At 55.0% G+C, this 14,918-nt stretch overlaps 1 protein-coding gene across 1 annotated transcript; it reads right to left on the bottom strand.

Moving 5' to 3' along the window:
• Positions 1–1,667: 1,667 nt before the first annotated feature.
• Positions 1,668–13,975, bottom strand: LOC311204279 (hydrocephalus-inducing protein-like; the record flags this gene model as incomplete). Its single annotated transcript, XM_084280728.1, has 15 exons — positions 1,668–1,762; positions 2,747–2,880; positions 3,882–3,943; positions 4,818–4,892; positions 5,326–5,547; positions 5,664–5,791; positions 6,604–6,740; positions 7,136–7,269; positions 7,944–8,074; positions 8,526–8,703; positions 9,979–10,116; positions 11,464–11,673; positions 11,916–12,056; positions 13,214–13,353; positions 13,867–13,975. 15 exons carry the CDS (start codon positions 13,973–13,975, stop codon positions 1,668–1,670), a joined length of 2,034 nt encoding a protein of 677 aa, XP_084136854.1.
• Positions 13,976–14,918: the final 943 nt, after the last annotated feature.

A 14,918-nucleotide genomic window follows, 5' to 3' on the forward strand; every position in this document is an offset into this window, starting at 1 on the left:
TTGCAGCTAGAAGGGAACAAGGTGAGCTTATTTCCTCACCAGCCACACTTGGATAAGCTTAAGTAGTATTACCCAGCTGAAGCAGATCATGTCCCTCAGAACATAGCAGCACACCTGCTGGAAACTGATAACCCAAGCCAGCCTAGCTGCATCCTAGCATAAAGGGATTTCCTTGCAATGGGTATCAACCCCTCAGGGAAAGTTAGATGTACACAGCGGTGATGGTTCCAGAGAGGCATTGCTGAAATCAAAAGAGCTTCATTTTCACCTGGACCATCCTACCTCAGAGTATTTTGGATGGAGAAGAAAAAAAAAATAAACCTGGTAATAGGTTTTACTCTTCTACACACATTTTTTGCTTGTTCTTCAGCCTCCTGTTCCACCCTCATTTCCTCAAAACATGAATTCACCTTCATGGCTCAATTCCACTTGGAGGAAATGATAACGTTTTTGGCAAAGCCATTTTAGTGGCACCGTCCCAAATCTGACCCCAACTTCATCCCAGATTTCTGCGTGAGAAATATTGTGACTGTTTGTGGAAGGATCACTTTTAAAAGGCCAAAGAAAAATTTGCTGTAACTCTCCACTATCCCTTTTCTTCCCATGTTCCTTCACAATCTTGTTGATCACATTCATCCCCACAGTTCTCAGCCGCTCACCTTCCTCCTGCGAGAGGCACTGGGGCGCCGGTAGCGCTTCCTGTCAGCGTTCTGCCCTGAGTTCAGCTGAGCCGCGGCACCGGATCGCAGCGAGTCGTGTCAGTGCCCCGCACTGGGCGCCATTGGTGGCGTATTGAAAGGCCCGGACTGCGATCGCGGTGGATCGAAGACACCTTTAGTAACAACTGAGCAAGCTTTTATCCCCTCTCATGGCTGAGGCAGCAGCCTCCAGTCAGGTTTCTGGACTTTTCATTACTACAAGAACCACAACATTCCTATACAAAAGGTTGTCCCAGGGGCGTCCTTCTGTCTGCACCTTCCTTACCGTGACGCACAAATCACATCTCTACACGACCCTCTTTTCTACTTTTTCTCTTGCTTTTGTAGCTTCTCTCCAACGATGGGCATGGGTGCTGCCCTGACTGTGGTCCAGCAGGACCCTCATGTCCATTACCATGGTCAGGGCCAGGCATGGAGCAGTCTGGCCCCAAGAGCATTGCAAGAGAGGATGCCACTCCCAATTAGGTGCTCTCCAATTAACGCCTGCCAGGGATTTATTGCACCCAGCGTGTGCCCGCGGGCAGGCTGGGCTCTGCAAGGGGCTCCCGGCACCATTGCTGGCCCAGGGCAGCCCCGGCTTCGGAGAGGCGCTCCGGTCACCGGTGGGACAGGGACGTGGGTGGCACCCGGGGGCCCCTCATGCCCGGGCACCGTCATCCTCCCCGGCCTGACAAGGTCACCCTGGGCAATGCCTGCACCAGGGCGGTGCCGGTGCCCTGACAATGGCCCCTTCCCCCGGTGCCCTGGGAATGCCCCATTCCCCTGGACCCTCCGCTGAAGAAGCAGCAGATGTCGCTGGGGAGCCAGGTTGGACCCACAGTCTCTGGACACCCCCCAGTCTCCAGAACCAGCTCCCGCTGCCCCAGCCCCGCCCGGGACCCACCCCCCACCCCGGCCCCGGTGCGTCTCCGATTCCCAGGCAGCCTCCCCCCGCCCCCCTCCCACCGCTCACTTCATCTCGAGCGCTGCCACCTTCCTCTTCTCATAGAGCTTGTCATGCTGCGCCCGCACCACGCCAGGCGTCAGTGGCGCGGAGGTCGCTGCTGTCACCACCACACCCCAGCGTCTAATGAAAACAACTTTAATGAACCCGGGTCATTAGCGCGCCGCTCCCCCGGTGTCACAGTTTTGTGTAGCTGGGTGCTGGGAGAGACATGGGGCTGTAGAAAATGGTTGTTGTGAGGAGCTGCTGGAATTCTCTGTGGCCCCAAAGTGTAAATATTGGGCCAAAGCGCCTCTGTGAATCACATATAGGAGAAAAAAAACCCTGCTGGCAGATGCATTTTGCCACCAGAGAAGGGAGTGAGGAGATGTAACGAGCTGTGTAGACACGCAGGCTGGGGAGGGTCGGGGAGGAGGCGCCCTGGGTGTTGGAGAGAGAAAGATGCCCCTGCAGCCTGTGGAGAAACCCACGGTGGAGAGGGTGTTTCCCCCCCCGCCCCCGAGTCCATGGAAAAGGCCAAGACCACACCTTTGGCCAGTGGAGAGGCTCCACGCTGGATGGAACAGGTGGAGACACAGAGAAGAAGATGCTGTGACCCTACGTTGGAGCAAGCCCCTGCCAGCACTTGCAGCCCACAGAGATGAGCGAGAGAGAGATTTGCTGGGGGGGAGGCTGGTGACCCCATGGAGGACTGGAGAGACATTGGGATTTATTACTGCCCGCCATAGCAGTGATCCACGGCGGAGCAGCTGATGAACAGATAAAGCCTTGTGGGAAAGGACTCCCATTGGAGAACTTTGTGGAGGACTGTCTGCTGTGGGTGGGACCCCACGGCATTTATTCCACACCCTCCCACTGCTGCACTGTGGGGTCCCACCCACGGCTATTGATGTGTAGCAGGGGCTGGGGCCCTGGCACGCTGGCTCCCAGGAACCAGGATGGTTCCTGGCATCAGGTGGAACTGGGTATTCCATGGATTTAAATGGACTGACAGGGGTTTCAGCTCGCCCTGGGGGAGTGCAGGTCCCCATGGGTGGGCTCAGGGGCTGCTTCTCCTCCTCCTTCAGGGTTACACTGCCCAGACAGTCCTGGCACTGCCACCGCGGGCAAACATCCGCTCTGTATCGCTCCATCAGAGGGGCGAGGAGCTCCCGACCACTCGCACTAAGGGGTGTCATCTCCACTCGGCCTTTGGCCAGCAACTGGAACACCCCGGGACTGGGAGCCAGAGCTCTCGTGTCCACAAGCCACCAGTTTCCAAGTCCCAGTGGCCACGTTCAAACCACCTTTGGGAACGCTCCACCATTGAAGCGGATTCCCAGTTTGCCCGGAACGTGCCGGCACCGCAGGGACCACGGGCGGTGAACCACGATGGGCGACAGCCCCGCTGAGCCCGGGAAGGGGCCTGGGCTGGGGCTGCTTGCTGGTACCAGTGATTCAGTGACATGGAATAATGCTGAGGGGATGGATGTAGATAGAGTTTAACAGACAATTAATTAATAGAATGTCAACTGTTTGTCGTAAAACTTGCTGTCTGGCGTAAATCTTGGTGTTTGCTGTGGTGTGATGAGTGAGTGACTGTGAAATCAAGTTACTGTAAACTAAGTAAAGGGCCCCAATTTGTAGTCCCGAATCCCTGTGAAGAGATTGGTTGGAACTTGTGGTAGATATTAGATGGGGGTTGAGATCAAAAACTTAATACAGATCTCGAAGAGCAATAAAACTAAGAGAAAGGAATATGTGGGAAATTAAATATTTCCACCGTGTCTGATCTAATTGATCCAAGACGTGGTGAATCGCATGCAAAGTTACTGTGAACCATATCCCTTCTTTGTCTCCTATAAAGTTATGAGTCACGTGGTGTAGCAACTTTCTCCCCCTGATGTCCAATAGAGATATAGATAGAAACTCTTGATTAACTAATCTAATCTTTTTCAGTGCACAGAACTGTATAACTGAACAAAAACTAAACTTTATTACTATGCACAACTAAAACAACAATAAAAACACAATAATAAAAATAATAAAAATAATAAAAATAATAATAAGTGCTGACAAGACACAGCATTCCATTTTAAAGCGTCGCTCCCACATATGCGCATCAGCTGGAGCAGAAGCCTGGGTCCTCTGCCTAGAATTAAAACAACAGAAAAGGAAAATTTAGATTCTTTCTAAATTATCTGAGCTTGAAGAGACCTTTTAGTCTCAGTAACACCCACCTGTCTGGTTGTTCCGGTGGGTAAAGCCGCACTCGTTCGGAAGGCGATGACAACCTGAAAGTCTAATGGCAAGGGAACAATATACCACTACAGCCATAGCAAGGACGTTGTCCCTACTGCCTGGCTATAGTGCTGTAGAAAGGAACATTTACCACTCGTGGAGTTGTAGGCGCATCCTGTGATTCAGGCAAGGGAATTGGGGTCTCACCCTCACCAGCGCCGGCCACTTTGTACTGCTCTGCTGCTTGACTGCGTGTTCACCTAACTGTGTTTTTGGACACGCGCAGGCGCAGTTTTCCCCCTACGTCCCCACAGAAAGTACTAGAAAGGGAAGGTTCAAACTGTAACCGTCGCAGTCTAATCCTAAAATGATGGGTAACAATCAAAGTGGAGCCTCTAAGAAGAATCCCCTAGGGTGTGTGCTAGCCCATTGGAAGGAATTGGTGGGATCAGGAGGCACTGAAAATAAGAAAACACTTATGAAATATTGTAATCAGTGGTGGCCTTGGGATAAATTAGAAGATGGGGCTAAATGGCTACTAAACGGAACAATACATTATAACACCTTATTACAATTGATGTTATTTCTAAGAAGAGAAGGAAAATGGGATGAAGTTACATATCTGGATATGTTTTACACCCTCCAAAACCATCCAGAGTGGCAAAGGGAGTGTGGATTAGTCCCACCACAAGATCCTATGGTACTAGCACTCGAGAGGGAGAATAAAAAACACAAAGGTAAACTGAGGGGGTGTTGCTCGACGTGCAGTATAGGGCAGAGGTGTACCAGACCCGATAAAATTTACCAGGTACCAGAACAGGATCTGAACGATATTTTTAAGCCTCCCCCTTGGCTGCAGGAACAGGATGAGGACTCGGATGCAGCTTATACTTCTCAGCAAGTTATAGAGTCTATTTTCCGCACGTCAATCTCACCTCTTTCCGGGGTGTAAACCTGACTCGCACGTTGTAGCGCTGTCCCGGAGTCAGGGTCCCGGCCGAGGGCAGCACCTGGAAGACACAGCGCTTGTTCTTCCACTGCCTCAGCAGCTTTTGTTTAATGTAAAGTGGCAAATACTTGTCCACCTGGGCACAGGAAGGAACCTTGTGAGGTCTCTTTGGGCTGTGAGGACAGACCCTCAAGTTCCCACAGGGCTCTGAGACACCGTCACAGTGCCAAGAGCACCCACATCCAGACCAGATGTGGCCACTACAGCCTAGAACTGGAGGGAAAACCTGTGGGCAGGGCAGGCACACGGGCAGGCACCATCCTTGGAGGAGGACGAATGGGTGAAGGTGGCAGAGAAGTGAAGCATCAGCTGCTCCACAAGTCCAGGTGAACCAGCCTTGCTCCATACCCTCCAATCTCCCTCCCACGAGCCGTCCCCACGCGGTGAGGCACCCACAGCGGCAGAAAAGGCACGAGAGGCACAGAAAACCCAACCGAGAAGTTACGTGTCCCGCGTCGTCTCTTCCTCCTTTTCACAATGGGCTCATTCACGGTGATGGAACAGGGGACCTGGAGTTGGTTGTGGAGCTGGATGGTTGCTTCCTGACTCTGTCCACACTGGACAGCAGCAAACTCCAGTCTGTCCCTGGACACGCAGACGGATGGCTCAGCCACACTGGCACGGAGGCAGATGGGAAATGTGGGGCCTTCTTCTGCCTAGTGAGGGGCAGAGCATCCAGCTGAAGGTCCAGGCAACATCTGCTGCTGCCCCCAACCTGACAGCTGCCTCAAAAGGCCGTGCTGGCACAGGGAGGTGAGGAAGGATGCAGTACCTTGATGGGCAGGACAACATTCACTTCTCCCACCGGCAGGTTGGCACTCTGCGGGTCAAAGCGCACTTCAAAGGTCTCTGTCTCACAGAAGGGCAGGTTCTTCACGCAGCCCAGATCCACACTAAAACCTTGAATGGGTGAAAATAAAGCAGCTGAGATACACCAGCAACGTGAAATTGGTCACAAGTATGTTCAGACCGTATGGGTGTCCACAGGACTGTCAGGCAGAAGGACCCTTTGTGTCTCCAGAGAAGACAGCCACTCCTTCTCTCTTGTCACCGCTCAAAGAGAAAGGAATTTCACAGCCTGAATTCAAGACCCGCAGGGTAAAACGGAAACCCATCAGCTGAGGAGCACCAGCAATTCCTTCACCAGGCCCCCAGGAAGGATGCGCAGATCTCTCCAAAGAACTTCCAGGGAAGATTCCCCCGTGCTGTGGTGCTGCTTGGAAGACAATTTAGAGGAGACACCTGACCACCCTTCAGACGCAGCAAGTCACCATCTGATGGTCCTCAAGGACCTGTTTTGAAAGCCTGTTTTGACCTCACAGGCTGTTGTCTCAAGAGAGGCTAAAGCAGCACTGTGCCATTACGAACTCTAAACAAAGCACTTCCAAAGCACCAAGGGTCCCATCTGCTCCCAACACAAGCTCATGGAGCGCACAAAGACACTCAGGAGATGCTCCTGGTAGCCAAGAGCAGAAGATGCTGAGAGGTGACCAAGGTGATCAGCCCATGGAGCCCCCGCAATGAAGCGTCAGGGCAGCCCAGGTGGCTGCACACTGCGGGCCAGGAGAGTTCCGGCTGCCGAGCACCGAGCAGGGGGAGGAAGGAAGAGAAAACGATGCAAAAGAGCACTCAAAACCCTTCCCCGTGGCCCCAGCTCATCTGTCAGAGACAGGTCCTTCAAGCCCGCGGGAAGTCTCTCCAGCATGGGTTACCGGTGCCACACAGAGCCCGTCCGTCGGCGCAGAAGGACGCGGGGAGCTGCCCGGGGTTGGTGATCTTCACGACGTGCGTGTGGATGTCACCAAGAACGACGTGGCCAAAGTCCAGGATGTACTCGGGCAGCTCCACTCTGGAAGGAGAAGCAAGGAGAGTCCTTAAGGTGGAGGAGGATGCAAACAAAGCAGGTGCTTCTGTAGTCACTGCTGCAGAAACTCCAGCCCATGAAGCCCAAGGTCTGATCTTCTGCTAAGAAGACTTTGGTACGTCACGGGGCACCCAGGTCCAAGCTTTTATCAGCTACTAACAGGTTCTTAGAATAAAATGAGTTTAAACAGACACTGGGCACAACTCCTCTGCTGTGAAAAGCCACTGGAAAAAAGTCCTCAGGCTGCTCAATGGTAGCACGTCCAAACTGTCAGGACCAACCCCCTTCTCAAGTCCCCAGCTATTCCCAGAGACAAGGAGCTCCCAGGAGCAGGGGCGCACCACTGTGCGCTACCATCAGAGCACAGGGGCCCTACTAACTTGAGAAGCCTCCGACGAGCACACTGGTCAAAGGCAGCGTCCTCTGGGGAACCGGAGGAGAGAGCTTTCTGCTGCTCCAGGGCGTGCTGCTCTATCAGCATGTTCTCCATCTCCATCTGCAGCCCAACGTCCAGCTGAGGAAAACAAAGACAGTGGCTGGTTAGCAAAGGGAAGTTAATCCCACCCTGCTCTTGGTAAGAAGCAGGAAGAAGTCCTTCACTCTGAGGGTGGTGAGACCCTGGCACAGCTTGCCCAAGGAGGTGGTGGAGGCTTCATGCCTGAAGACATTCAAGGATGAAGCTTTGAGCAACCTGATTTACTTAAAGGTGTCCCTACTCGCTGCAGTGGGTAGATGGCCTCTGGATGTCCCTGCCAATACAGTCTATGATGGGGTCCTTCTGTCCAGCTGCTCCGAATCTGCCAGGACCATATCTGAAGGGAGATGAACTCCAGCACCTTTGCCTGCTCAGCCACCCTTATGCAAGCTGATCTGACCAAACAAGTCAAGGACCTGCCAGAGCTCCAACTAGCTGCCTGTCCCCAGCTGCTGCCAGGGCAGCTCAGACAAAAGCTCTCTCCATGAGGGAACCACATCAGCGCTGACAGCTCTTGGAGACACATCTCAGTTGCTTGAGCACAGTCTTCAGGACCTCCCACTCGGGCACTCAGGAAGCTCAGGCACCCACGGGAAGGACTACTACCAGAGGAGCCCCATGTTTGTGGCCAGCCCAGGGGAGCCAGCTGCAAGGGGGACAAGTGACACAGGGAGAGGGTGGCCCCTGCCAAACAGGGCAGCAGCCGGTCTCACCACAGTGCCAGAGTCGTCCATGGGTGGCTCGCTGGCCGTGGCCTCCCCGACAACCACCGCGTCGTCTCTCTGGCTGCCTCCTCCAAGCTTTTCTTTTGCCTCTTTGAGGATGTGCTCATAGTTCTCATTTCCTGAAGGAAGAAACCAGCCACAAATAGAAGTGTGGGCACAGCGGCGTCCCCGTTAAAGCTGGGAAGCTCCACACCCCCAGCGTTGGCCCTTCCCACAAACACATTCCTCCAGCAACGCATGGAAAGAGGATGCTGCTTTTCTTCTATGTTCTCTCCCACCCATCTTCCTCCACACAAGGGAGCATCTCATCCCCCCCACCCCTGCCCAAATCCCTGCCAGCCCACATTACAGCTTTCCCCAACACTGCTTTCTAGCTGTCCCCTTTATCCAGGCCACCAACAGATGACACTGGCCAGGATGGCTCTCTGGAGCAAAGCCCATGTGCTTCTAGAAAGCAACCAGAAGAACAACAGCCCTGAAACCTCCAGGCTTGGTGGAGGTGGGTGTGAGCTGCCCTATGAGCATGACGACACAGGGGACCTCCCCGAGGAGCAGTCAGACAGTGCTCACCTTTGATTCTCCTCGGAAGGTCCAAATAAATCCTGGGAAAATTCCCCTCTCCTTTCAGCCTGATCTCTTCTGGCTCCAGGTGACCCACTTGGATCTGGAAGGTCCGGCAGAAGACTCCAGGCACTCCCGGCAGGTGATAGACAGTGAGCACTTGCTCTCTGCCAGGTCCAATGTAACCCTGGAGGTGTGGAAGAAGAGGAGGGGAATTCAACCAGAGGGCTTGGCGGAGGGGTGGCTCAGACCACCGGTAAGCTGAGATGAGAAGGCACCTTGCAGGTTCTCACACAACACATCGCCTTCCAGCTTCCCTGCATCCAAAAGCTCAAGTCTCCTACACCGGGCTGTGGTTTGTCCTCCTGCCAACACTGCCCACCCTCTGCCAGACCCAAGCAGCAAAGAAAAGCCCTTCTGCCAGCTGCTGTGGAGGAGGAGCGGCGGGCCCAAACTCTCAGCAGGGCCAGCAGCTCCTGTCACGGCACTGCAGTGGCTCCCAGGCTGGTGTCCAAGAGCCTGACTTCTTACTCATGAGCCCAACCAACAGCTCCTGCCTGGGTGGTTACACCGAGGGTACATGGCACGATCTAGACTCACAGTGACCTGCAAACTTACACCCCTGGAAAAGCAGAGGCAGAGGCTCGGACGAGCTCCAGGGATGAAGGGGTTCCCCACAAATCCCCTCCTCACTGGGCTCCTAGAGAAGAGCTGTCTGAGCCTGGAGTTGGGCTCATGCCAAGCAGGTTGAGAGCCAATACAAACAGGTGGCAACACTGCTCAGGGGACAGGGCACAGACACAGCTCTTCTCAGCTCACTGGGCTGGACCTTCAGCTCCCTGCTCGCCCCCCCACGCTGCAGGGAGAAGCTGCTGAGCAGGACACATCCTGCCTCTTGGTCCCCGGAGCCCCGGACTCCAGCTCCCAACACGGCATCTGCAAAAGCAAGTCCTGCCAAGCTGCTTGCACAGCAGCAACTGCCCAGGGCCAAGCAGAGCCGTGTCCTCTGGAGCAGTGAAACCCCTGGAGACTGGCACGAGGACATATGAAAGCCATTTGGCCTCCTCTTCCCATTGCCAGGAGGGACACGGATAGGAATGCTGCTTCAGCTGAGGGATCCAGGCAGAACCCAGGCACTAGGACAGGGGATGCTACGAGCTGGAGGAGCGAGGGGCCGGCGCGAGTTCCGACACAGGAGCTGCGTGCCCAAGAGAGGGACTATTTACGTCCTTAGTGCTGACAGGAGGCAGGCAGGGACCTGGAGGAAGTCCTGTCCCACCACCCAACCCTGAGGGGAAGGAGACGCTCAGGAGACCTTGCACCATCCTGCTCCAGTGCCGCTACCAGCACAACTTCACCTGGTACAACTAGGACTCTGCTTGCCCAACCTTTTGTTCCTCCCCTATAACCCCCTCCTGGGCAGCCTGATGTGGAGCCAGCGTCAACCCCTCGTGCTACTCACGGTGCTGGGCAGGACCAGGGGCACGCCAGGCTGAGGACTGTCCGTGGTGGCCGTGCTGGGGCTCAGCACCACGTAGGTGAATCCCATCTTCCCGCTGTTCCGCAGGGTGACCTCTGATTTGGTGACTTCGGTAAACAGCTGGAGAGAAGACAGAGGGGCGGGAAACTGAGGACACACATCTGGATGTTGGCAATCTCCTCCTGCTGACACTGGGATGAGAGCCGATGGACACAACACAAGAGAGAGGCAGAGGAAGAGGGACGGGCACCTGACTCTCCCAGGCCAACCTGAGGAACCCACGCAGGGATTTATGGCAGCGCGCAGAGGTGCAGCAACCACCACAAAAAGCTCAGTAATAAACTGGGGGATGCCCCACTGCTGGAAACATCTGGTCAGGCTGGATGAGGCTCTGAGCAGCCTGACCTAGTGGAAGATGTCCCTGCTCAGTGAAGGTGGACAAGATGACCTCTAAGGTCCCTTCCAACCCAAACTGTTCTAGGATTTTAAGATACAAGTCCTCAGCACTTTAAGGCGTCATCTGACAGCCAGCTGAAACACAAAGGAGGACCATGGCTCCCACCAGGAAGCTTCTTCTGTTACCAGCCCCCTTGAGCTGGGGGTGCTCAGTGGTCTGGACAGCAACCCTTAACTAGTGCCAAGGACCTTCTTGGCCGAGCCCCTATTCAGTCTCTAATCCATCTCCAGTGAGCTTAGTTCCCTCGGACTTCCCCCGCTTCTCGGATTGATGGAGCCCTGGATGGAGCCCTGGATGGAGCAGAGCCTCTGCAAAGGCTCCAAGGAAATTCAGGACAGATCAAGGCAACTGCCCCATCCAGCATGGCCAGCCCACCGTGCTCTCAGTCACCATCCCTTTACCCACTTGTAGGGCATCACTTGTCTTTACGAGGCAGCCACGTACTTGCTGGGATGCCTGGATTCTGCTGGCACTGACAGAGAGGCACTAAGGAGGCATTTCAGAAGGAAAGGGATTTGCAGAGCTTCCAGGGACAGCAAACCAAGGACACGGGGCAAGATGTACAGGGCCAACAGCTGGCAATGTTGGGGGGGCTGACTGAAAAGAGGTAAAATGGGGATTGTTCTGGGACATTCTCTCACACGGTGACTGAAGCCCACAGTAACATTGTTCCTGGTTCCTTTTGTTGGTCTATGGAGAGCACTGAAAGAGACCATCTCCTTGGACCCCAGGATCCGGGAGCGGATCTGCAGATGGATGTCTCAGGGCACAACTCCCTGGAGATCACCGCCTGCCCTGGGAGCCAGAGTTCATTGAAGAGGAGGGATTCCCAGCTTCAGGAAGGGCAATGGAGATGACCATTAAAACCAGCTTGGACACAGGACCTGTCACCCCAAAGCTGCACCTCCAAGCCAAACAACCAAAGAAGCCAGTGAGAGTCCTGGACCTCGGTGGGCAGCCACCTGCCAGGGATGGTCTCAAGGATTCCTGCCAAGAGAAGTGCCTGGTACCTGCAGCCCGCAGTCCATCTCCGTGCTGTCCAGGAGGTAGTGGATGAGCGAGGCCTCCCCACGCAGCGCAACCTCATAGGTCGGGCCTCCCTCCACGCGGCACAGCGCCGTGACGCGGGCAATGATGTCTGCATGGCCAGAGAAGGTGACCCTGACCCGCTCGCTCTCGCCCGGCTGCAGCACGCCGTACAGCGGCAGGATGTGGAAAACCTGGAGGAAGGGGAAGAGACACTGAGACATCAGGTGTGGAAATGGGTGCAGGAGAGGAGGGAGCCACTGCTTGCAGCAAAGGACAGACGTGGCTGGAGGGCCTCTTCCTCAAACCCAGTCTCATCCTGCAGCCACCCTGCCTAAAAGTGGAAAGACCATGGGGAAAATCTTCTCCCATACTCAGTAATGAATGCATAAGCTGGGGGAGGCAACGCTGGTGGGAGGTGTAGAAAATCACCTACCTCTGTTTCCAGGGTGTCATCTGCATCTGGTGGCTGTGGGACAGAATCCCCCACCCCTGCCAGGGCTTCAAGTGGTTCCTCCACACTCCCATTCCCGAGGATGCTCTCTGAAGGTGCTGGGCACTCCAGCTGAGCTCCCTCCTCCTTTGGTGGTTTGGCTTTTGTGAAAGAGTTTGGTGTTGGAGGAGTTAACCTGGAAAATAACAAAGCTTTGATGGTGGAGCTGCAGTGGGAAGGAGGGAGGGCAGCAGGAGCAGCTCCTTGGCAGGATCCGGCACCAAGGTGGGAGTTCAGCAGCTCCATAAGTGGGTCAGAGCAGGTCAGTGCTTGGGAACGATGCCGGTATAGCGGCAGTGCCGGCAGCCGGGTGCAAGGAGCAGCAGATGGGGACAGGGGTGAACACCTCACCAGGGTGGGGAGCGTGGCAGCAAAGGGAGACACACACGAACCCTGCAACAAGCCCAGACTGGAGGGCAAAGGGACAGAGCCAGGCAGCCATGGGCTGGTACAGACCCAGCAGCACCCTCCCAAAAGCACCTGCCACCCCAGACCATGCCTTCCCCACCTGCAGAGCCACGGCAAGAAGTTCTGTGGCTCAGCCAGACATAGATGAAGAACATCTCCCCAAGAGTGACCCACAGCCGCGGGTCGGTACGAGCAAGCAGCGACGCTGGTGGCTTTTTGTACGTGTAACAAGGCAGGATGGAGCCAGAGCTGGAATGGAGCCGGGGCTGGGGTGGGTTGGAGCCTCCAGCCTGCTGTGCCTCAACTGGACAGAGCCCAGCACTGCACGGGACACCCAGGTACCTCAGCTGCCTTCGGGCAGCCTGACTTCTTCTGGGTGAGAAGGGAGGTGCCTGTGCCAATGGGACACACGCACCGGGAGCGCCTGGAGACTCTCCAGCCACACACCGGTCTGACCACCATTCTGTCCATCTCACCGTCACCAGCCCTGACGGTTGATTCCCTCCATGTCACACCCAGTTAGTTTCATCTGATAATTTACAATACCAACAGTGCTTAACGTGGACCAGAAAAATAGATCTGACATGCTGCCCTTCTGCCGGGCTCTTAGTGAGCAATGTGAGGTGTTAATAGCTTGGAGACCGTCTTCATTTCCAGCTCTGCCACAAGGATCACATGGTGTCTCCTGAGGGACCCTGAGAGAGCACATTACCGCTTAATTAACATGCGGAGCAGAAGAGGGAGCTGTCCTAAATGGCCGCAGCGCTAACGAGCCAGCAAAGGGGCAATGCCAAACCCTTTGAAGCAGAGGATCCTGCCAGAAGGACACTCACGACCCTCAAGGCAACAGAGCTGGGTGACTCGGCATCTGCTGGAAGAACCAGCACCTGCGGGCTTGCGTCCAGCAGAGCCAATTGTTCTAGGACTCGGAAGAGCTGCCCCTCAATGGGTAACTTCGCTCCGTTTCCCGGGGCTGTATGGAAAAACCATTGGCTGCTGGAATTAAACTGCCCAGAGTCAACTTCTGACCTATGCAAGAGAGGCCACAGCGGGAAGAACCGCTCGAAAACGCCTTTAGAGATGCGCTACAGCACAACTGAGAGATTGCTCTTGGGCTTGGAAAGCACAGGCCAGTACTGGGTGGCCCTGGTGCCAAGGGACGTGGGGACAAGTCCTCCTACTGACACCTACTGCTGCACCCAAAGCCGCAGCAGAACCCACCGGAACACACAACACACAACGAGCGCCGGAACACACACAACAGCCGCTGTGTGAATGCCATGGGCAGCTGAACACATGAGAACTCAGTTCAAGGTGGCGCTTGCCTCGAGCCGTGGAAATCCCCACCTCAAGCTGTGGAAAAGCCCCACTCCCTGGGCACCTTCCCTGCCTGAAGCTGGGAGGTGCTTTTTCCACAAGGGAAAGTGAAAGGGATTTGTCGGATGCTACACAAACCATCTCAGGCTTTGCAAAGGACAAACGGTACAGCGGACGAAGAGCTTCAAGGAGAGGTGCACGTACCTCAGGTGCCTTGTGGAGTCGTCCATCAGGAACAGCCAGTGGTACTGGACGGGCAGCGGGCTGCAGTTGGTCATCTGGATGTGGCGCTGGTGTTCAGTGTCACTCAAGACGCAGCCAAAGTCCAAGGTTGTGGTCTGGATATGGAGATTTGGGAAGAAGACTTCTCCCCGAATGGTGACTTGCTCCTCATGAGGGTGCTCAGGAAACTGTATCTTCAGAGTTTTCTCTGCTTCCCAACTATTCCAACCCTCTTCAAAAGCAGGGTTAAACCCGATGGAGAGATTAAGTTCCTTCCCGGTCCCCAGCTTTATGGGCTGCAAGAAGATGACGAGTATTAACCACTGGTGTGATGAAGTTCCGAGGTCTGGTGGCACAAAACGCCTCAGTGTTCAAAGTGCAACCCCAACGTGGGCTTCTTGCTTCAGCCTTCATTTTCTTTATAACGTGCCCCTGACCATGCAGCACAACTTTCTTCTCTGAGACTCTCAGGCTCACCCCCTTGTGCTCTGCACCCATAATGCAAGAGGGAAATAAATCCTGGCGTGCCCTGACTCTAGAGGAACCCCTTTGTCTTCACACTCAACATGAGCCCTAGGGCACTGTGCCCTCAGCCTGGAGAGGGCTCATCACCTGCATGGCAACGGTGGCTGTGCTTTCAACATGTCTCTAGCAGAGCCCATGTCTCACACCTCCCACCGCCAGCAGCGCAGGTGACAAGCGCCTCGGCCTTCCCAAGGGCAGAGCTGCCCCCAAAGAGAGCAAGCAGCTCTTCAAGTCACCCAAGGAGGGCTTCCAAGAGACACCTTCACCTCACGGTTGGCCCACACCTAGGTTCCTGCTCCGAGTTGTCTTAGAGCCAGGAGGTATTTCCCCAACTGAGGTGGTCTTTTCTCTCCTTTTCAAACCTGATGCTGTTCATGCCAACTGACTGCCAATTCAAAGGAATAACCACCTCTCCTGGAGGGCTTCCCAACGGAAACGCATCCCCATCCCCCTCCTTCTTCAAACCCCACCAGC

The sequence above is a fragment of the Gallinula chloropus genome (genome assembly GCF_964237585.1).
Source record: "Gallinula chloropus genome assembly, contig: HAP1_SCAFFOLD_213, whole genome shotgun sequence".
Classification (NCBI taxonomy): Eukaryota; Metazoa; Chordata; class Aves; order Gruiformes; family Rallidae; genus Gallinula; species Gallinula chloropus.